Source organism: Culex quinquefasciatus, chromosome 2 (assembly GCF_015732765.1).
Source record: "Culex quinquefasciatus strain JHB chromosome 2, VPISU_Cqui_1.0_pri_paternal, whole genome shotgun sequence".
NCBI lineage: Eukaryota > Metazoa > Arthropoda > Insecta > Diptera > Culicidae > Culex > Culex quinquefasciatus.
In genome coordinates, this window is record NC_051862.1 from 55,814,497 (window position 1) to 55,837,487 (window position 22,991).

The 22,991-nt window shown below is 42.3% G+C and overlaps 1 protein-coding gene across 1 annotated transcript; it reads left to right on the plus strand.

Moving 5' to 3' along the window:
• Positions 1–1,275: 1,275 nt before the first annotated feature.
• Positions 1,276–20,125, plus strand: LOC6039655. Its single transcript, XM_038250330.1, has 7 exons — positions 1,276–1,813; positions 3,290–3,533; positions 3,576–4,216; positions 5,528–6,832; positions 7,541–8,731; positions 9,152–9,326; positions 10,743–20,125. Exons 1-7 carry the CDS (start codon positions 1,276–1,278, stop codon positions 20,068–20,070), a joined length of 13,422 nt encoding a protein of 4,473 aa, XP_038106258.1. The 3' UTR covers positions 20,071–20,125.
• The last annotated feature ends 2,866 nt before the right edge of the window (positions 20,126–22,991 follow it).

Below are 22,991 nucleotides of genomic sequence, written 5' to 3' on the forward strand. Positions count from 1 at the left end.
AATTATATAATTACTATGATACTTTTCTACCGGCCTCTTTATTGATCAAATTTATTCGACCCCAATGATTAATAACAATAGCGATTCATCTAAGCTTACTTATGTAATAAATCAAAACAGATTGAAGTTAATTATAAACAGATGCATAACATTTGTACTGCAATTTATTACTAGCAATAGTAATTTGTTAGTGTCAATCACACTGACGCATTTGTAAATCTTATGGTACAATATAAGAGTGGAGAAAGCAACATTTTCCATACTTTGTAACGCACCAAGATGGCACAAAGTAACGGAAAAGTTGTAAAGCTTTTGTTGAAAAGTGTGTCGAAGATTAAGTTGGAAAATGTTCAAATAGAAGAAAATTCCATTCAAGTGATTCAAGGAAGAAAAAACCATGGTTTAGAACTTTTCGTGCGCGTTGGACAAACGTTGATAAAATATGTATTTCGTGATAATTCGTGGTCCAAAGTTAAGTTTGAGAACAATTTCTTCGCAAATCAACTGATGCTTGATTCAAACAACTGGCGAGTGTTTAAACTTAGGGGAAAGACATTTGTTGCACTGTTTCGCAAGGATGGACTAGCAATTTATGATGACTCAAACTTGCGCAAGGAAGTAATTTTGGAAGAGTTGATTGATGCGACCAACTTTTCGGAAAATGCTAAAATTAAACCGATAATTTTCCACGGAGCTTACGACGATCGCAACGTGCTATTCGTTGGCCGCGACAACAGTGGCGATGTGTACGTTCAAATGTTTGATTCTGAGGAAAATGAGATGAACTTGAAAATGTTGGATCCTGAGATTGAGAGTGGAACAATCTATGGCGTGTATGAACTTGGTGGTGAACTGCGAACCATTGCAAATCGACGAGGAACGGAAATTGTGTTGTATGAAGTGCCTTCGTCAAACGCAGTAGTTTTGAAAGAAACCTACAGAATTAGTGTTGGGTTAGCTGAGGTTACGTTCGAAAAAGTCTTCAAGAAGGACTCTACGCTGTATTACTTCAACGATGCTGGGCTCTACGTGATTGATTTGGATACCAAGAGGCAACAGCTGTACTGCAATGAGTTTTCTGCACTTCGTGGATGGAATCAAAAGCATCTTGAAACAATTCAATTTGTTGAAGGTAGTGAAGTTATGTGTATATTCACTGGACCAAAGGGAATCGGGAGTTGTAAGATATGCAACAACTCTTGTGACTTGAAGCATGCAGTTGAAAGTGATTTAAACAACATGAACGTTTTAAAAGTTTTGCAAAATCAAATGCCAATGAAAGTTGTTAGTTACTACAACGACACCATACAAACTCTAACCCTCTTCGAGACCGACACATTCCAAAAAATACCAAAACCCGAACTCAAGTCAGCTGAACCAACCCCTCTTATTATCTCGGACGACCTCCTCAGCAAAATCGATCCAACCCTTAAGATTCCCACCGTTCGCTGGTGGGGCGAAACGTTCGACGAGACGATCTTCAAGGAAGCCGTCAACCGGAATACCGGCAGGCTGAGCTTCGCGTTTCCACTGGTGGACATCCAGAGTCGGATGGGCATCCCGATTCAGTTGAACGCGTTCTACGAGGATTCGGAGGAGGTCACTGCGGGAGCGCTGGGAGCGAGCTGGAAGCTGGATGAGAACTTCATCGTGGTGGATCGGAAGGGAACGGTGTTTGAGGAACTTCACGAGTATTATTTGGTTAGAGGGAATAGGAGGGCGAGGCTTTTGAGGGACTTCGAGGGAAGTAATGGGAAGGTGGTGAAGTTTTCGATTGCTGATATGAAGGACTTGAAGATTGAGTTGAGGAATGGTGAAGAGCAGTGGGTTGTTGAAGATACGAAACTTCGTTACATTTTCGGGAAAGATGGTAGAAGAGTGGCCATTTCTAGGATGATTGGGTGGCAGAATTGGCTTGGTTTGATAATAGGAAGTTCTAAAAATTCTAACTCACAACGAGTTTCGTACGCTTGGCATCTATTAACAATCGTGAATGTTCAAGATGAATCTGATAAACTATCTTACTATTATAAAGTTGAAAACAGTTCAGCTGATTCTTTAGTGACCAACATGGAGAAGATTACTGATGAAGTCAATCATTTTGTAGAATTTAAGTACAATTCATTAACAAAACATTCGAAAACCATTTCAGATCTTTTAACTGGAGTGACTATCAGAACTCCATGGTATAATCAGACTTTTGCACTAGATTACATTGATAACTATTTAAAATCAATCAAACAATATAACAGAACAATGTTGAGCTTCAGTTATATGCTCCAAGATGGTAGAAGACGTCATCTATCGGAAGTTACCTTACCTTCTAGTGAAAAGATACATTTTGAATATCAAAATGTGATCCTTCCAACATCAGATGTTGAGTTTGGAAAAAGTGACATTTTCATTGGAAGTGGCTCGTATCTCTTGGACACAAAAAGGGAGACAAGCAAAATCACAGTTCATACTAGAGACCTGGCAGGTCGAAATAATTTTGTTCAAAGGAAGACATTTGTTGTTAATTCAGCTGACAAATTTGATTCATTCTCAGCCATTGTTGAAGAAGCATTCTTCGTAATCATAACTTACTTTGAGAAAAGTATTTCTTTGAATGTATTCGGAATGAATGAATCAAGCATGAACTTAAACAAGACTTATTCGACGAGTAAAACCCAGTCCAAGATTCAAACTGGTTTCAACTACATTCTGATTCATGATCAATCAAAATTATCCATGCTGCATTGGAATGACAATTCAAAAACGTGGCAAACAGCCTCTCATGTCATAAATAGTCACATTTCAACGATGTTCATCAATCGTGGGTTGGTATACTTGGCAGCAGATTTTCAGCTTAAGGTTTGTCGTTGGAATTATGCTATGACCAAAGTATCACGAAATATTGGTAAAAAATTAACAAACTTTGCAAAAATCGACGAACTATTTGGTCGAATCGAACTAGATCCAAAGAAAAATGAAGAATATATCCAGCAAACGAAGCAATTCTTTAAAAATTATTCGATAGCCGTTTTGCATAATTTGATAGCAGTGAGATCTATTGAGCTGACGAAGAAGGGACTGTTCAAAGTTCACGTTCATTTGTTCCTCCTGTCGAAAAGTTACGACCTCGCTTCGTATCAAATGATCACTTTGGATGGAGACGATTTGAGAAACTTTCAAATTACTTTAGATGGCGAGATTGGCGATATTCCTACCAAAATTACTTTCAAATACAAAGTGTTAAAACCATCCATTAAATATCAACTTTACGTAGACAAAATTGTTCCTCTTCCAGAGGAAAAGAAGCTTAGTGACTATGCCAATCTTGCTGAAGAAATGCAGATTCCCATTGATTTTGAACAGTACTTTCTGAACGTCAATGCGGACTTTATGTTCATCATGAACCGTGCAATCAAGTTTGAAGGAGGCTTCTTCAAAGCTGTTCCGTTGGACAAGGACGAGCTTCAGCTCAAAAAGATCAATGTGAACATTGGCGACAAATACCTACTCTCCAAAGCTTTAAACGAGACTGAGATCAAGTTGGTATCAAAGGCATCCAACCTTACATTGTATCAATTTAGAACGCACCTTGCACAAAACATTACCATACGATATCCAAATTACATCGTAGAACAATTTGAGGACAACCTGTTCGTAATCCCACTGAATGATGATCGCACAACTCCTTTCAATCTTACACATCGAACGGTTCATCCAGCCAGCATTCCCCAGCTATTGCTCACAAAAGACAAGCGAGGTAACGTCTACGAAAGGACTCCCAGGGCGATTAGGCCAAACTCCGTACACTCAGTAGTGTCGATGACAACCATATCCGGACTAGGACAACCGCACAAAACTCGCTACGATTACCTGGATCCCGCCACACTGGACACCAGCGTGTACTTCCTAAAGACTCGTGTAATCCCTGGCAGTTCGAAGAACTTCCAGTTTGGATACTTTGAGCAACGTACGGACTTTGTGAATGGGACGAACGATGTGCAGGTGTTTGATTCCAGGAAGCAGCTGTTCGATAAGGATTACCTCAGTCGATTGGAGGCAAAGTCACGCAAGGAGAGGGAAGAGCAGTCGCATGAGATGAAGGATGATCCGCGGACTGTGATTTGGGATAAGAGCGGACGGTTTCCGATTGTTCGAGCGGCACCGTTTCAGGTTGAGGATGAGGTTGTGGGATTCATGGGATTTGAGGGGTACGAAGTCAAGGGTAGATGGGTGTTTCGGTCTGATTCGATTGTGAAAGACCAATTCTCTGCTACGGGGAGGAATTATCTGAGGTTGAAGAAGAGTGAATACATGTCTGTCAAGTTCACTCCAAAGAACTACTCTGGTACATTTGCGATTAGAACTTGTGTAAGACCCACTTTAAAGGCTGATTTCAAAGGATTCCATGCCAAGATTTCAAACATCTTGAGTGTCAGTTCATCGTCTGGCAATCCATCTGACGTGACGATTGTATCACGGTTGAACGAGTGGTACACTCTTCAGACTATGATCAATATGACTGATTCCACGAAATCTCAAGTAACTCTTCAAATCCGAGCTGATTCATTCGAGATCCACGTCGATCACGCTTTGTTTGCTCCTCTGGATCTCAACTTTGAAGCGATCGTGTACGATTCTTACACATCTCTGCCAACGGAAGTGATCCGAAACAACGGGCGAGTAACACGATTCATTAACGATAGCTATGGGAAGAACGTTGCAGAGCTGACTGAGAGTGGACGAGTTAAGATCTTTGAAAGCTACCAGAAGCATTCTGTAAGTCCGAGGAATTACTACACCGCATCGTTGGTAGTGAAGCCAAAGAGTGGGATTCTTGTTCCGATTTCACCCTATACAATGCAAAACTATTGGGAGTTTACTAAAAAAGATGTTGCAGCTATTGCTCGACAGTCTCTGAAGCTTACAGGTAGAATAACCTTTAAGACTCCTATCAGTAGTGACTCCATATGGTTGCAGTTTCAGTACGGATTTCTTACCAAGCCTCTTCAGATTTTAGTTGAATCAACCAACGTAATCACTCTAGATCCTAGCACAATTTCGTCCAATGGACAGCTTACAGTATTCATAAACTTAAAGATCTTCGCAGTTTGGCTTGATGGATCACTGATCAAACATGGATTGGGGCCTGAAATCAACATGATCGATGCCAAATTATCCATCTTTGCAAATGTTGTTCTTTCGAATATAATCGTTGCAGACGGAGCTGAATTCCTTTTGACGTATCACAACCGCGATTCGAATCCAATTCAGGAGATTCAGCTTGAAGGTTCAAGCAGCAGTTTTGTTAGACAAACTTTGTACGACGAAATTGGCAGAAAGTCTAAACAAACTCTTTGGATGAAGCATTCATTAACTAATGAACCTTTCGAGTTCCAGAAGTTTGTTCAAAACAATGACAGAAATCCTTCTGGTTATCACGAATTCTTCTACCACGATATCCCGCTAGACATCCAGAGCAGAGTAAGCCAACCAGGAAAAATTTACTTCACAACCTTCAAAATCAACTCCACAGTTGCTTACATTCAGCACCACTACCCGATATCGAAAGGATTCCGCCACACCGAGGAACGAAAACAGAACGGTGCGTTCAACGTCCATGTCGAAAACAAGCAGAATCTCCTCGTGGCGGAATACGTCCGCACTGAGGACTACAACAATCTGCTGACAACTTACGATTACGATTCAGGTGGGAATCTCCTCCGAGTTCTTCCACCAAATCATCACGAACATCACGATGCTTACGATGTCATAGATGTAACCAACTCTTCACCATGGGAGATCAAGTCGGAGTATTACAACAACTCCAAACTGTTGAGGACTCGCCAAACTCCGGACACTGGAAAGATGGAATTCCTCTACGATGAGAACGGTCAGCTGCAGTTTCAACTTCACTACGATGATGCTGGCAAGCTCGACAGAATCAAGTATTCTTTGTACAATTTAGAAGGTCGAACTAGAGAGTTTGGATTGCTGGATCCATCGTTGAAGAATCGACTTCGTAGTAAAGAATCCTTCGATCGCGGTAATATCTTCATGCGGTTCAGCTACGGCGAAGAAGATCCTGCGTTGCGAAATCGAATGCTCTATGTGTTCAAGCAGAATGAGAAGCAGGTCCAGGAGGAAGTGTTTTTGTTTGATGAGGAGGAGAACTTGATCAGCAGAGATGAAATTTCCAACGGAGACACAGTAGCAAATCGTTCCATCCAGTTCTTCTATGAAAACGAGAAGATCTCTACGATTGTGTATCCCACAAACTTAACCGTATTCTACAGTCACAACTCCAGAGGTGAAATGACCTCCATAACAGCCAGCTTCGGAACAGAAATCGCATCCTTCACTCACGATCCTCAAGGTAAGGTCACCACCATACTTCACGAAAAGGAGAACTTTACCGCAACTTATTTGTACGACATCGCTGGACATCTACTCCAAATCAAGAGTCCTTTCCTCGAAGAGTGGATATCTCACCGGGACGGAGGTTACGGAGCGAATCGCGTAGGAGACGGAACGATCCTTCGTACCGAGTTCCGTGCGCTTTGGCACGACAAGTGCGATCAAAGTCGAATCACTTTGAAAGTATCGGATTTTGTGGGTGAAAAGATGAACTACGAACTGGCAGATCGATGTTACCATGCGTTAAAAAAGAAACAAGTTATCGATGGGCTTGGAAGACCAGTTATGACATTCTACCCAGAGTTGTACGATGATCTTCCGATTCGATGCTCTACTAGAGCTGGAGGAAGGCATGTAGCTAGAACTGTCATGTCTAAGGGATATCCTCTGGTGTACGGACACGCCTACAAGTATGGAAGTCATGGTGAGTTGACGGAAGCGAAGAGTTTTGTACAGCATGAGAGGGATAGTCTTACGAGACCGTTGAATTTTAAAAGATTTCAAGTAGAGTTTGAAAAATCTAAGTTAGACGGTAATGCCACCTCAATTTGGGATGCTCTGGTGAGTGATAATATGATTTCTGGTAGCCCAAATGCTTTGCAGATGGTTGAATTTTATGAACCAGTGTTCCACCTTAAAGGATTGGATCAGGTTTTGAACAGACTCATTCTTCTTAAAGAATCAAATGCCGAAAGAGACTTTGGTAGTCTTTGTTCCAAATGGATGTTGGATCAAACTTTGATCAATAAGTGCAAACGAGATGCGACATCGTATATACCAAAGCTAAACTCAAAGTTCAAGAACATTGCTAATCATGCAAAGATCATCAAATTATTAGCACCCTTTTTCGCAACTGAACTCGGAAAGTCTCCAGCAGATGTGCACTCCTTCTCCATCGACAAGAACGGAAATCACAAACTGTTCTACACGGGATTTGACCGTTACGAAATGAAGTACAAACAGTTCAAGAATCAAATTGAGTCCATAAAAATTTCAAGCTATGGAAAATCAACAAATTTCATTCTTGAGCATAACAGTGACGGGAATGTAGTACGAGCTGATCATAAGGGCATATCGCGGATCGAGTACGATCATCTAGTGCAACGAGCTATAAAGATCGTCACATCGACAGTTACGGTAGAACTGTCATACGACTACAAGGGCGAACGCACCACGAAGATTGTCCGCAAAAAAAGCGGCGATCTTCTTCTCAAACTCCACTACGTTCGCGATCCCAAGGGAAACGTTCTGATTGAACTCAAGCACGAATACCCGGATCCGAAGCAAACTGACAAACCAATCGTTACGGTCACCTCCTACATCCGAGGCCCACTGGGGTTGATCGGGTTCTACCGCAACAGCGAATACTACAGCGTTCTGCAGGATCACGAGGGTTCTACGAGGTTGGTGGTCAAGGGTGGCCAGGTGATCGCAGCGTACGATTACCTTCCGTATGGTCAGTTGATTCGGAGGTTCAACTCCGATCCTGATGGTCATATCACCTATCTGTATACGGGACAAGAGTTGGATGAAGAGACCGGGTTGTACAACTACCACGCGCGATTGTACGATCCGGACATGGGACGGTTCTACCAGGTTGATCCTCAAGAGCAGTATCCAAGTCCGTACAAGTACGCTGGGAACTCCCCGATTTCACTGGTCGACCCGGACGGTGAATTCGCCTTCACCCTGTTTTTGATCTGCTTGGGGTTCTTCCTAGCAGGAGCAGCCCACAGCAATACGTTCGACGTCACCAAGTGGGACTTCAAAGATCCGATGCTATACCTCAGCATGTTCGGTGGAGTTGTTGGAGGTTTGGCGGCCGGCATGGGCGCTGCTGCTTCCGTGAGCTTCTTCACCTCGTTTTTCAGCGGATCTTCCGTCGCCGGACATCTGGCCACGGGAACACTTTCCGTGGCAGGTGCACTTTTTGGGGCTGCGGGGGCTTCCAACGAGTGGAATCCGGCCAAGTGGGACTGGACCTCACCAAAGATTTGGAGTGGACTCTTCGGAGGGGCTACCGTTGCTATCAACTTGCCTGGAGCTTATTTGGGAATTTTAAGAACGATGGCATTTTTGGGCAAAACTGTTTACAAAACGACTCTTCCGGTGTTGCTGATTGGATTTGGGTATCTCGGCGGTTCGATGGCCAACGACTGGGAGTTCAATGTAAACAAGTGGAGCAAAGGTCCGAAGACATTCTTTGCGCTGCTCGATGCAACTACAATGTCATTGATAACCATCAGTACTCCTATGAAGCTGGCGAAACCTGTGAAGTCGCTGACGAGGTTGATTCTACACAAGAAAGACCTCGTGCTACGAGGTATAAGAGTAGCCAGTCTAAAGCAATTCAACACACAGACGAATAGATTGGCAGCTTTACATGTGGTGTTTCTGTTTAGCAAAAACATAAACCTGATAAAGAAGCTTCATAAGTTGGAAATCAAGCCATTGAACTCAAAGCTTTTAATCAAATCTCGAATAAAATGGGAAGCTATCAAATCAGCTTCTAATAGTGCAAATCAGCAGCAAGCATTCATATGTAAAATTAGTTTATTTTTTAATCTTGATTGGTTTAACTCAACAGTTCCACCTTCACAAGACACTTCACTGAAGTTATCACCTACAAATTCCAAAGAATCCCAAAGCAAAATCTTTTCAAGATATTGCTACCGTCCAGCAAACTTCAAGAATCACTTCATCTGTTCTCAGCGAAACTCTCAAATCAGCGTTCATCCCAAAGCGAAATCGTTCGAACAGATCAACTTCGGGCAGGACGCCTTTTCCCGATGCATGCCAATCGATTGGCACGGCCTCCCATCGGTGACCTGCGATGGTGAGCGATCGACCTTCATCTACACCCCTCACGACCAGGTTACGGTGTTCAACTATCTCGATGGTTGGATTATGTTGGCGCGGTTAGCTCCAGCTATTTTTGCGGACTTGAAACGAGGTTTCAGTTATTTGAGGAATGTATTTCGAAACGATGTACAGCAAAATAAAATTCCTCAAGATTTGCTCATCCGAATTCAAGAAAAATTGAGGAACGAACTGAAAGTAATTGAAACGATTCTGAAGACACATGATTCCTTTCACAATTATTCAACGCTGCAAATTTTGAAGTTTCTAAAAGATGATGTCGAAGAATTTGTAACAAAATGTCGGTCCAAATTCAACATACATGAATACGAAATGATTCTAGAACGGTTGGAGGCATCTAAAGAAGATTTCAAAGAAACGAATAATGAATGCCGATTTAAAGAAATGGAGTTCTTTAAAATTGAGCCGAGTTTTTCTAGAGAACGACATATAGCAACAAAAAAATGTCGAAATTGTTTTAATTGTCTTATCTTGAGAAGTCAGCATTGATAAACATAATTAAAAATGCAAAAACAATCTAACATACTTTCGCTTCTATATAAAATTTACAGGCTTTTGAATAAATTTCCTTTGTTTCACTAACAGATTTGTATTCATTTTTGAGATATCAGATCAATAACAACAATAGTGTCTGGAAGTAAAATCGGGAACAATTGTTTTGCTTTGCAATTACTGAAAAAGAGGTAATTCTAATAAAAATATGAAAAACATAAAATTGCATCATCACAAATTTGACAGTTATGAAACTTGTCAATACAAATATTGTGAAATTTACTGGTTCGTATGGTGTAAGTTTAACTAGTTACTCAACTCACCTAACGAAGCGTTCATTTTGCAAGACAAAGAATCACCTGGACAAGCTTTGCCTGCAGTATTTCTTGATTCCATAAACTACGACCAGAGAATCCGATTGTGTCGTTGAAACGAAAAAAAAAATCTGTGTTTTAGTAGATCGATTTTTGTTTGATATTTGAAAAAATGCTGACCTATGTTTAGTTTCGATAAATAACACCAAATAAATTCGTATCTATACTTTTTTTATTGGATGGAAAAATTTAAAGAAATTATTTGCATCTTGCTATATTTATTATTTATAACTATATTTCTCGCAATATTTGAACAACATTATGATTTCTTTGTGTAAGTGTGATGGCATCAGTTCATATATAAATCGTAGCTTTTCTCAGTGTACTCACTTTTCAAGAGAACAAAATGGCACAAGCTGGTGGAAAGGAAGAACCACTAACTTTAAACAGTGATTCCGAGATCAAGTTGAAAACCCCCGTTTTCGATGACGATTCCATACAAGTGGTAGAAGTTGTTGAACAAAAAAGTGTTGAAGTTTTCGTGCGTGATGAACTCGGACTGATCAAATATGTCTTCAAAAATAACGTCTGGACCAAAGCTCACACAAAGAACAACTTTTTCGAAAACCAACTTATGCTCGATTCAAGGAATTGGCGAGTCGCAAGACTGCAAGGAACGACCTTCGTCGCTCTGTTCACCAAGCTTGGACTAGCAATCTATGACGATTCCAAGAATCTGAAGGAAGTGATCGTGGATGTCATCATGGATTCGATCAACATGGCAGATGGTGCTGGAGTTAAACCAATTATTTTGCACGGAGTTTACGATGATCGGAACGTGATGTTCTTTGGCCGTGACATTTATGGGGAAGTGTACGTGGAAATGTTCAATTCTGAGGAAAGGCGGATAGATCTGCTTGTTATGGAGAGTGGCTTTTCAAGTGGAGTGTTTTTCGGTGTTTACGAGCTTGGTGGTGAGCTACGGTCCGTTGGTAAACGACTGGAGAAGGAGATCATTTTGTATGATATGATCAAACCGACGTCGACGACATTGAAGACTAAAGCTACAATTCCAATTGGATCAACGCTTGGATCGTTCGATAAAGCCTTTAAGAAGGACTCTACACTGTATTACTTCAACGATGTTGGGCTCTACGAGATTGATTTGGATACCAAGAAGCAACAGCTGTACTGCAATGAGTTTTCTGCACTTCGTGGATGGAATCAAAAGTATCTTGATACAATACAATTTGTTGAAGGTGAAGGTGTTGTGTTTGTGTTCTCTGGACCTAAAGGAATCGGCAGCTGTCAGATATCCAACAATTCTTGTGACTTGAAGCATGCAGAAAGAAACGATTTTAAGAAAGTGAACGTTGTAAAAGTTTTAAAAAACCCCAACCCTTTGAGAGTTGTCAGTTTTTCAAAAGACACCATACAAATTCTAACTCTCTCCGAGACTGATACAATTCAAAAGATTCCAAAACCCGAACTCAAGTCAGCTGAACCAGCCCCGCTCACAATCTCGGACGACCTCCTCAGCAAAATCGATCCAACCCTCAAGATTCCCACCGTTCGCTGGTGGGGCGAAACGTTCGACGAGACGATCTTCAAGGAAGCCGTCAACCGGAATACCGGCAGGCTGAGCTTCGCGTTTCCACTGGTGGACATCCAGAGTCGGATGGGCATCCCGATTCAATTGAACGCGTTCTACGAGGATTCGGAAGATGTCACTGCGGGAGCACTGGGAGCGAGCTGGAAGCTGGAGGAGAACTTCATCGTGGTGGATCGGAAGGGAACGGTGTTTGAGGAACTTCACGAGTATTATTTGGTTAGAGGGAATAGGAGGGCGAGGCTTTTGAGGGACTTCGAGGGAAGTAATGGGAAGGTGGTGAAGTTTTCGATTGCTGATATGAAGGACTTGAAGATTGAGCTGAGGAATGGTGAAGAGCAGTGGGTTGTTGAAGATAAGAAGCTTCGATATATTTTCGGGAATGATGGTAATAGAGAGGCGATTTCTCGGATATCTGGGTGGGAAAATTGGTTTGGATCAACCACAAAACAAGTGAAACTGACCAGTATCAAAGTATTCCCAATTGCCTGGCATTTGCTTAAAGTGAAGAACATTTGGGATTCCTCTGATGTGATTTCGTATTATTACAATGTTGTTAAAGATGGGGCTAAGACAACGGTATCAAATTTGATCAAAATTTCTGACATGAAAAATCACTCGATTGAGCTCGTTTATGATTCAAATAAACTTTTGACTAATATTAAAATCATAACTCCGTGGTATAAGCAGAGCTTGGTATTAAAATATGATCAGGACTACTTGAAGTCCATCAACCAATTCAATAGAATTATGCTTGGCTTCGATTACTACTCCAAAGGAGGTAAAAGACGTCAACTTGCAGAAGTAACCTTACCATCAAGTGAGAAAGTAAACTACGACTATCAGAATGTGGCAATCCCCAACGAAGAAGTAAACTTGGGAAAAAGTAAAATTTTCATTGGAAGAGGCTCATATCTTTTGGAGGCCAAATTGAAAGACACGAAAATATCAATAATAACTCGGGACCTGGCAGGTAAAAACAACATGGTAGAGGAAAAAAAGTTTACGATTCACTATTACGAGAGGCTAAACTCTTTCCATGCGATTGTTGAGGAAAAATTCTTCTTGGTGCTGTGTTATTTTGAAAATCTCCTCTCGCTTTACGTTTATGGATTGGAAGAATTTTCTATGGATATGCTGAAAACATACACAGCAATCAAAAATCAAACCGATATTCACACAGAGCACAACTACATTCTCCTAAGAAATCATAATAATTTGATCTTTTTTCACTGGAATGAGAATACTAAAAGTTGGAAGACTGATTCTCACCAAATTTCAAATTTTTATTCAATAGCCTTCATTGATCGAGGTGTGGTATATTTGACCATCGACCTTCAGCTTACAATTTGCAGGTGGAATCATGGCATGAAAAAGATGGTGCAGAAAATTGGATCGAAATTGCACAATTTTAACAAGATTGATGAAATATTCAACAGAATAATGTTAAGTGACCAGAAGGGTGAAAAATATTCTTCAAAGACGAAAGCAAACTTTAAGGAAAAGGCAATTGTTGTTCATAATAATGTGATTGCTGTGAGATCCATTGAGTTGACCCATCTAGGATTGTTCAAAGTCAGCGTTAATATTTATCTTCTTTCGAAAAGTTATGAACTCGCTTCGTTTAACACGATCACCTTACGTGGGGACGATTTAAAAAGCTTTCAAATAACTTTAGATGCCATCTTTGGAGATGAACCATCGCAGGTAACGTTCAAGTACAGGAATTACGAAAATGAGCGATTGGTTCTCTACGTAGATCAGGTTGACCCAATGCCTGAGGGAAGAATAATCGACGACTTTGCTGGCCTGGCCGAAGAAATGCTAATGCCACTCGATTTTGACAAGTACTTCTTCAACGTGAATGGCGGATTCATACTCATCATGAATCATGCTATAAGGTTCGATGGTGATACCTTCGTTGCGATACCAGTTGATAAGACGGAACTTCAAATGAAGCAGTTCAACATTCAGATAGGGCAGGAATACTCACTATCCAAAGCGTTGAACAACGTGGAGATCAAGCTGATAAAAACCAAATCCAAAATAATCTTGCATCGATTTGAGATAAATCAACCGCAAAACATCACCATTAGATATCCAAACTATTGCTTGGAAACGTTTGACGGTGGTCTAACTGTGATCCCACTCAATCCCGATCGCATCACTCCATATAAACTCTGGAATCGATCCCTTCACCCGGCCAGCATCCCTCAGCTTCTACTGACAACCGACCAAGAAGGTAACGTGTACGGAGCGTCCGCCAGAATAGTCCGGTTCGATTGGAACAACTCGGTAGTGACGATGACTACCATCTCCGGACTAGGAAACCCGTCCAGAACTCGCTACCGATACCTAGATCCAGCCATAATCGACACCAGTGTGTACTACAGAACGACGCACGTGATACCTGGTGGTTCTAACGATCTCAGGTATGGATACTTTGAGCAACGCTCGGATATGGTACGTGGTACGAACAATGTGCAGGTGTTTGATTCCAAGCAACAGTTGTTCGATAAGGACTACCTCAGTCGATTGGAGGCAAAGTCTCGCAAGCAAAGGGAAGAGCAGTCCCAGGATATGAAGGATGATCCGTGGACTGTGATTTGGGATAAAAGTAGACGGTTTCCGATTGTTCGAGCGGCACCGTTTCAGGTTGAGGATGAGGTTGTGGGATTCATGGGATTCGAGGACTACGAAGTCACGGGTAGATGGGTGATTCGGTCCGATTCGATTGTGAAGGACCAATTCTCTGCTACGGGAAGGAATTATCTAAGGTTGAAGAAGGGTGAACGCATTTCAGTAACGTTTGCGGCAAGAAACTACGCCGGCGTATTTGTAGCAAGATCATGCATAAGACCAACCCATAAATACGATTTTCAAACACTGCCTGGTAAGATGTCCAATATTTTGAGTCTAACCGCATCAGATTCAACCGTCAAATCGTCTGGCGTTACGATTTCATCAAACCTGAATGAATGGTATATTCTTCAAGTTATGATCAACATGACGGATTCTAGGAACTCTCGAATATCTCTCGAAGTCAAAGCTCACCCATGTGAGATTCACGTTGACCACGTCTTGTACGCTCCGCTGGATCTCAACTTTGAAGCGATCGTGTACGATTCCCAAACGGCACTGCCAACCGAAGTGATCCGAAACAACGGACAAGTTACGCGATTCATCAACGATGGCTACGGCAAGAAGATGGTTGAACTGTTCCAGAATGGATTTGTTAAGATCTTTGAGAGCTACCAAGTGCGATCGGATAGTCCCTACCAGAAGGAGTTCTATACCTCATCGTTGGTTGTTAAGCCGATACATGGTATTGTCACCCCATTCAGTCCATATGTAATTCGAGGCTATTGGGATTTTGTAGAGTTCGAAATATTACAAATTTCTCAGCGATATCTCAAAATTAATGGACATATTCACTACAAGATCCCAATAACCAGCGATTCAATTTGGTTGAATTTCCAGTACGGATCTTTGGATAACGCTCTACGTATACACATTGGATCAACGATTGTTTATACTTTTCATCGCAGTTCAATTCCATCAAGCGGACACTTGACAATGTTGATAAGTTCACACTTTTACACGATCTGGATCGATGGATCGCTGATCCAAAGTGGAGTTAAAGTGGGTTTGAAAATGATCGGTTCAAAGTTATCACTTGCTGGAAGTATTGTCCTCTCGGACATTGTCATTATCGACGGATCCGAATTTCTCATAACTTACCATAATCGTGAGTCTAATCCTACTCAGGAAACCCAGCTTGGAAGCAGAGGCGGTATTTTCATACGACAAACCCTTTACGATGAGATCGACAGGAAAACGAAACAAACCCTGTGGACGGAACTTCAGCATACGGATGTGAAACATCCCATGGGATATCAAAACAAGTTTGCTGAAAGTCATGATGAAAGTGGCTCTCTGCATGGTCTGGTGGAAAAGTTCAACCCAAAAACTTCGAGCTATCCCTACCAAGGCTTCTTCTACCACAACGTTCCGGTGGACGTTCAAAGTGGGGTCAGTCAACCGGGTAGCGCAAATACCACCACATTCAGCGTAAACTCCACAGTTCCATACATTCTACTGCACTATCCAACGTCTCGGGGGTTCCGTCACTCTGAGAAACGAAAGCTGAACGGAGCGATCCACGTCAGCGTCGAGGACACGCGAAACCAGGTGGTAGTCGAGTACACTCGCACCGAGGACTACAACAACGTCCTGACGACGTACGAGTACGATGAGCTGGGCAATTTGCTGCGAATGATTCCTCCAAATCACCACGAAAGTCATGACAAATATGTTGCTGGGGAACAGTTGGAGTCTTCACCGTTGGATATTAAGATGGAGTATTATGACAGTACTAAATTGCTAAAATCGCGTCAGACTCCGGACTTTGGAAGGATGGAATTCGTCTACAATGAGTATGATCAGCTACGGTTTCTATTTCATTACGGCGATGGAGGTAAACTCGTCAAAATCAAGTATTATTTGTACAACATAGAAGGTAGAACGCAAGAATTTGGCTTGCTGGATCCAAAGTTGCATGGTGAACTTCGCAGCGATCCCAACAAACCATTCCAGCGAGGTGATACCTTCATACTGTTCAATTACGGCGAAGAAGATCCTGCGTTGCGGAATAGAATGGTATACGTTTTCAAGCAGAACGAGAACCGAACACAGGAAGAAGTGTTTCTGTTTGATGAAGAGGAGAATCTGATCAGCAGGGATATCATTTCCAACGGAGAAATGGTAAAGAATCGATCGATACAGTTCAATCATGAAAACGAGAAAATCTCCGCCATTCATTATCCTACGAATATAACCCTACTCTGCAATCATAACTCCAGAGGAGAGATAACCTCCATTACAGATCATTTTGGAACTAAAATCGCTTCCTTCACTCACGATCCTCAAGGGAAGGTCGCTTCCATTGTTCACGAAAAGGAGAACTTTACCGTCATCTATTCTTACGACACCGCTGGACATTTGCTCAAGATCACGAGTCCATTTCTCGAAGAGGTGATATCTCACCAGGACGGAGGATACGGAGCTGAACCCGTAGGCGATGGAACGATTCTTCGAACGGAATTTCACGCTCTCTGGCATGATAAGGCCGATAGAAGTCAGATTGCGCTCAAACCTTCAGATTTTATAAGTGAACAGATGAGTAACGCACTGGCGGCGCAGTGTTACCGAGCGTTTAGGAAGAAAAAGCTTATCGATAGACTTGGGAGTCCCGTCAAGACGTTCTACCCGGAATTGTACATAGATCTTCCGGTCAACTGCTCCACGGGGGTTGAAGGAAATCACATAGCCGAGATGTTCTTGACAAAGGGATTCCCTCAGCTGTACGGACATGCCTTCAAGTATGGAAGTCACGGTGAACTGATTGAAGCAAAGAGTTACATTCAGGATGAACGGGATAGTCTCACGAGACCGTTGAATTTTAAGAGGTTCGAAGTAGAGTTCCGGAAGGCAAACATCGAAGGCAATGCAACTTCAGTTTGGGATAATCTTAAAAAGCATTATCTGATCTCCAAAGGTACGAATGCTCTGCAGAAGGGTCAATACTACGAAACAGATATCAAGCTCAGTAAGCTGGGTGTGATGTTGAATAGGTATCATCTTTTAAAGAGCCCAGATTCAAAAGAAAATGCTGACACTCTTTGTAACAAATGGATGGTCGATTCAGATGCAATCGAAAAATGCAAACGAGACGTGACTTCCTACAGTCCAAAGGTGCGCTTGAAATTGAAGAACATTGATAATCATGCAAAAATTATCAAAATATTAGCACCCTTTTTCGCCACTGAACTCGGAAAGTCTCCCGCAGATGTACACTTCTTCTCCATCGACAAGAACGGCAATCACAAACTGTTCTACGTGGGATTTAACCGCTACGAAATGAAATACAAACAGTTCAAGAATCAAATTGAGTCCATAAAAATTTCAAGCTATGGAAAATCAACAAATTTCATTCTTGAGCATAACAGTGACGGGAATGTAGTACGAGCTGATCATAAGGGCATATCGCGGATCGAGTATGATCATCTAGTGCAACGAGCTTCAAAGATCGTCACATCGACAGTTACGGTAGAACTGTCATACGACTACAAGGGCGAACGCACCACGAAGATTGTCCGCAAAAAAAGCGGCGATCTTCTTCTCAAACTCCACTACGTTCGCGATCCCAAGGGAAACGTTCTGATTGAACTCAAGCACGAATACCCGGATCCGAAGCAAACTGACAAACCAATCGTTACGGTCACCTCCTACATCCGAGGCCCCCTGGGGTTGATCGGGTTCTACCGCAACAGCGCATACTACAGCGTTCTGCAGGATCACGAAGGTTCTACGAGGTTGGTGGTCAAGGGTGGCCAAGTGATCGCAGCGTACGATTACCTTCCGTATGGTCAATTGATTCGGAGATTCAACTCGGATCCTGACGATCATATTACATATCTGTATACGGGACAAGAGTTGGATGAAGAGACCGGGTTGTACAACTACCATGCGCGGTTGTACGACCCGGACTTGGCCCGGTTCTATCAGGTTGATCCTCAGGAGCAATATCCGAGTCCGTACAAGTACGCTGGGAACTCTCCAATCTCACTGGTTGATCCGGACGGTGAATTCGCTTTCCTCCTGTTCATGATTTTCTTGGGAGCGTTCCTGGCGGGAGCAGCACACAGTAAAACGTTCGACGTTACAAAGTGGAACTTCAATGATCCGATGCTCTACCTCAGCATGTTCGGTGGAGCAGTGGGTGGAGCGGCAGCTTCCATGGGTGCTGCAACTTCGTTGAGCTTTTTCACCTCGTTTTTTGGTGGATCAACGGTGGCTGGTGTGTTGGCTACGGGGACCCTTGCCGTGGCTGGAGCGCTGTTCGGAGGCGCTGGAGCTGCCAACGAGTGGAATCCGGCCAAATGGGACTGGACATCACCGGCCCTGTATAGCGGGTTCTTCCGTGGGACAACTTTCGCGCTCAGTCTACCCGGAGCCTATCTGGGAGCAGTCAAAATGATGGCCATGCTGGGAAAAACCGTTTACAAAACGGGACTGGCTCTTCTCATTGCTGGTTTTGGCTACATTGGAGGAGCAATGGCCAACGACTGGGAGTTTAATCCGACCAAATGGGACACTGGCCCAAAAACACTCTTTGCTTTGTTTGACGGTACTACGATTGCTCTTCTGACGGCAAGTACTCCGATGAAACTAGCGAAACCTCTCAAGTCCCTTACGAAATTTATTACGCATAAGAAAGATCTCGTAATGCGAAGTGTTAAAGTAGCAAGTTTCAAAGCCCTTACATCCCAAACGAACAGGTTGGCAGTATTTCATGTATCACTGATGGTTGGTAGACAGGCCGGCTTGATCAAGAAGCTGCACCAGTTGCAAACATCACCAGTAAGAGCCATTGAAGGCAGAAAGCGAAACAAACGAGATAGCTATGAGTCCATCCCCAGCAGTTCAGATCGACTGGAAGATGTCTTGTCTACTATTTGGTCATACTTAAATCTCAATTCGGCGTTTAAATCACATCAAGCACCAAAAACCAAAACCTCAACGAATTTGTGCAAACATAAATCTAAAGAAACCAAATCAAAGCAATTCCAAAGATATTGTATCCGTCCAACAAACTCCAAGCTACACTTCATTTGCCCTCAGCCAAACTCTCAAATCGGCGTTTATCCCAAAGCGAATTCATTCGAAGAGGTCGGCTTCGGGCAGGACACCTTTTCCCGATGCATGCCAATCTATTGGTACGACCTTCCAGCGGTGGCGTGTGAAGGGGATCGATCGACCTTTATCTACACTGCTTACGATCAGGTGACGGTGTTTCACTATCTCGATGGTTGGATTATGTTTGCGCGGGTAGCTCCTGCTATTTGTAGGGATTTAAAGCGAGGTATTACGAATCTCGTGAATGTTTTCCATCAAAAACCAGTGAAAAATAAAATGTCTCAAAGTGTTTTCAGCCAAATTCAACAACTTTTGCATAGCGAAATGGATGAAATTAATGGAATCTTGGAGCAATCCTCTCAGAGTGACCAAATTATGAATATGTGGACATTTTTAAAGGAAGATATTGAAGAATTTCTCGATGAAGCATGGTACAAGTACGACAGTCATGAGTTTGAAATCATTCAAGAGCGCTTAATTGCATTCAAAGAAGATATTACGGAAACAGAGATATTACATACCTGCACTAGTGAGTTAGTAAATGTAACTAAAATGACTTTGAAATCGCTTCAAAATATTGTAACTATCACAAAAAATGGACCAGTTGATAAGACAATGTTTTTCGACTACTTGCATGCAATAATGGCAAGTTCTAATACGTTAATCTAAATCATAGCAGAAATAACACATGGATTATAATTTAATGTAAATGTTGACTGTAAAATTCCGCATAAAAGTAATAAAAAACTAAATAAAAGATAAATTAAATTATGTTAAAAAAATTATCACAGCAAGAAAAGAAGACCATTAGTGATCACTGTCCTCAATCCAATCATACTTATGTTTTACTTTGATTATTCGGAAGAAAAAAAATCATTAGTTTTTGTTTCATAAATTCTACTTCAAATTCATTTTTTTTTTATTTTTTTTTAAGAAACTCACGTTTGTTCACTATTTCAACGGGTTTTGACAGTTTGTAAAATCGACGTCGTCGTGCTATCTTGTCGCACCCGCCATTTTGACGTTACGTGCATTGTCCCGAAGTTTGGTTGAAGTTGGTTGCTGGAGTCCCGGGTTATAATTACAAATGATTACAGTAGTCTAACTTGTACGTGCGTCAAACGCGTTCTGGCCTGAAATCCCTTTGGCCAGTTGTCGCACTTACATATTTTTTTCGGATTTCGTTGAATATCTCAGGATTGAAATCGAATTTTAAGGATCTGTGAAGGTCAAAAGGTGAGCAGCACAAAATAGCGTTCTTAACTCAAGTTGGCCCAAAATGCACGTATGACAAGTTAGCACGACGGCGACGAAATGCTTGGAAAAGTTGGATGTGCGTCAATAGTTCGAAAGGACAAAATTTCGAATGTCGAATAATCGACAGAAATAAGGTCGAAAAAAAGGTCAAAACGACGCCGTCGTTCTAAATTTTCGTACGTCGCTTTTTGATGTTCCGAGAAAAATGCGTTTTAATGTTTGATCTTGAATAAACGAAAACGAAAGCACGCAATGTAAACAATAACAAACACGTTTGATTGACCGTTCTGTGATTGTCACGAAGTTTGGTGTTTACGGTAGTTGGGTTTGTACGTATGTCAAACGAGCTCTGACCTTTAATCGCTTTGGCCAACTGTCAATTTTCATGCTGTGTCAAGATAGCACGACACGATTGAAACTTCTTTCATATGAAAAGTGACAAAAACGCACGAAGTTTTGTTCGGTTTCTATTGAATATCGCAGGATTGAAATCAAATTTTGGGGATCTGTGAAGGTAAAAAGGTGAGGCATTGTGAGCTGCACAAAATGGCGTTCTTAACTCAACTTGGCCCAAAATGCACGTACGACAAGTTAGCACGACAGCGACAAAATGAAAATGGACAACAGGTGTATAAAGTTCCATTCGACCTTTTTACTTTCAACCTGTTGTCATAAATTCTGATACATTAGTATTTTTCCAGTTTTTGTGATATTCACAAGAAAAGTCTTGCTGATTTTTTTTTCAATGGCAACACTGTTAAAAATTATTACAAATTACAACTTTGTAACAAAAGCACAATTGCAGATAATATGATAAGCCACGTGATTGGCCGCACAATGTAACGAAGATCAAACAAAATCGCAGAACGGACTATATTGACACTCTAAGCTTTGATCAACTGTGTCACACAGAAAGAGTCTCAATGAGTAGTATAAAGTCGCACAGCAGCCCTGAGGCGGCATTCATTTCAGTTGAAGAGAATACAATGTTACGCGTTTCGGAGCTCAAGAAGTCCCCCACCTCCCTTGGGGATCCCGTTGGGAGGGAGATTTGCGTCAAGTACGACGATCGGAAGAGTTTGTCATCGGCTTACGTAAAGTACGGTCGCGATTTGACTAAGGTGACGAATTTAAGCAAGGACTGGAATGTGACCGTGTTTGATTCTGGCCTGAACCAAGTAGTTCTGCCGTGGATGGTTGTTCCGGAATCTAGTGGCAAGCGGATCGTGATCAATACCAACGAAAATGGACTTAAGCTGTTTGGCGAAAAGGATTCAGGTGGAGCTTCAGTTGATGGAGGAGATTTCACGAAAACTGATGAACTGATTCAGCCTGATTCAGCAGTGCATCTGATGAGTGCTAACGGGAAGGTTTTTGCTATGACTTTGGACGATAACCACCTGGTTCAGAACTTTGAACTTTTGAATGGGAAATTAACGGTGAAGGACTATCCAGATATCACTGTTATGGGAGGCAAGATTATCCCTGTGACTAAGTCAAGTGGTGACACCGAGTATTTGGCTCACTGCTCTGAGAAAAAGTTTACTCTGTACAACTTGATCAAGAGTGGTAGTGGAAAGTCAGAGCGATCTTTCAAAATGAACGCGATCTGTCGAAAACTTTTCTACAGTGAGGACAAGAAAGTTTTGCTGATTTCAGAAGATGGACTGCACGTATTTTCACTTGCTGGTGACAAGATTTCACCAAGTTATTACTGCTCTCACTTTTCAAAAGGTGACGGATGGACCAAAAACTTCTACGACACAATTCAACTTGTAAAAGTGGGAGCTGAAGAATTATTGATTTCAACCGGTCCCAATGGCATTCAAGTTGTGAAGATCTCGGACGAGTGCAAGGTCTACACCATACAAGACGACACCGACAAGATCAAACACGTTGCGATCGGTTATGCCGTCGGCAAAGGTTCAAACCAAATCGAGGTGACAGGCTATTACAACACGCAGTTGTACTCGTTCACATTGACCTTAGCCGAGTCCGTGGCGATTCCAGAACCAACCGTTGAACAGCCCCAACAACCTCCACAACCAACCACCCCAAAACTGGACCCCAAGTTCAAACTGTCCAACAACTTCGCCAAACCAACGCGCTGGCTCGTGGACACTCTGGACGAGTCCCACTTCCGGAACGCCGTGAACAAGCTGACCGGACGGGTGGAGTTGGCGTTTCCGCTGGTGGACCTGCAGGACCGGTTCGGGGTGCCGATCAAGCTGATGGCGTACTACCGGGAGGGGCTAGGGGGAGCGCAGATGGGAGTTCTGGGGCGGCACTGGACTCTCGGCAGGGACTGCATCGTGCTGAATGATAAGGGTAGC

Coding starts and splice junctions, on each gene's coding strand:
- LOC6039655 (XM_038250330.1), top strand. CDS start 1,276: ATGAAAGTTGTTAGTTACTACAACGACACCATACAAACTCTAACCCTC. Junction 6,833..7,540: donor CTACAAGTATGGAAGTCATG/GTGAGTTGACGG, acceptor TCACATCGACAG/TTACGGTAGAACTGTCATAC. Junction 9,327..10,742: donor GGTTGGATTATGTTGGCGCG/GTTAGCTCCAGC, acceptor GCTCGATTCAAG/GAATTGGCGAGTCGCAAGAC.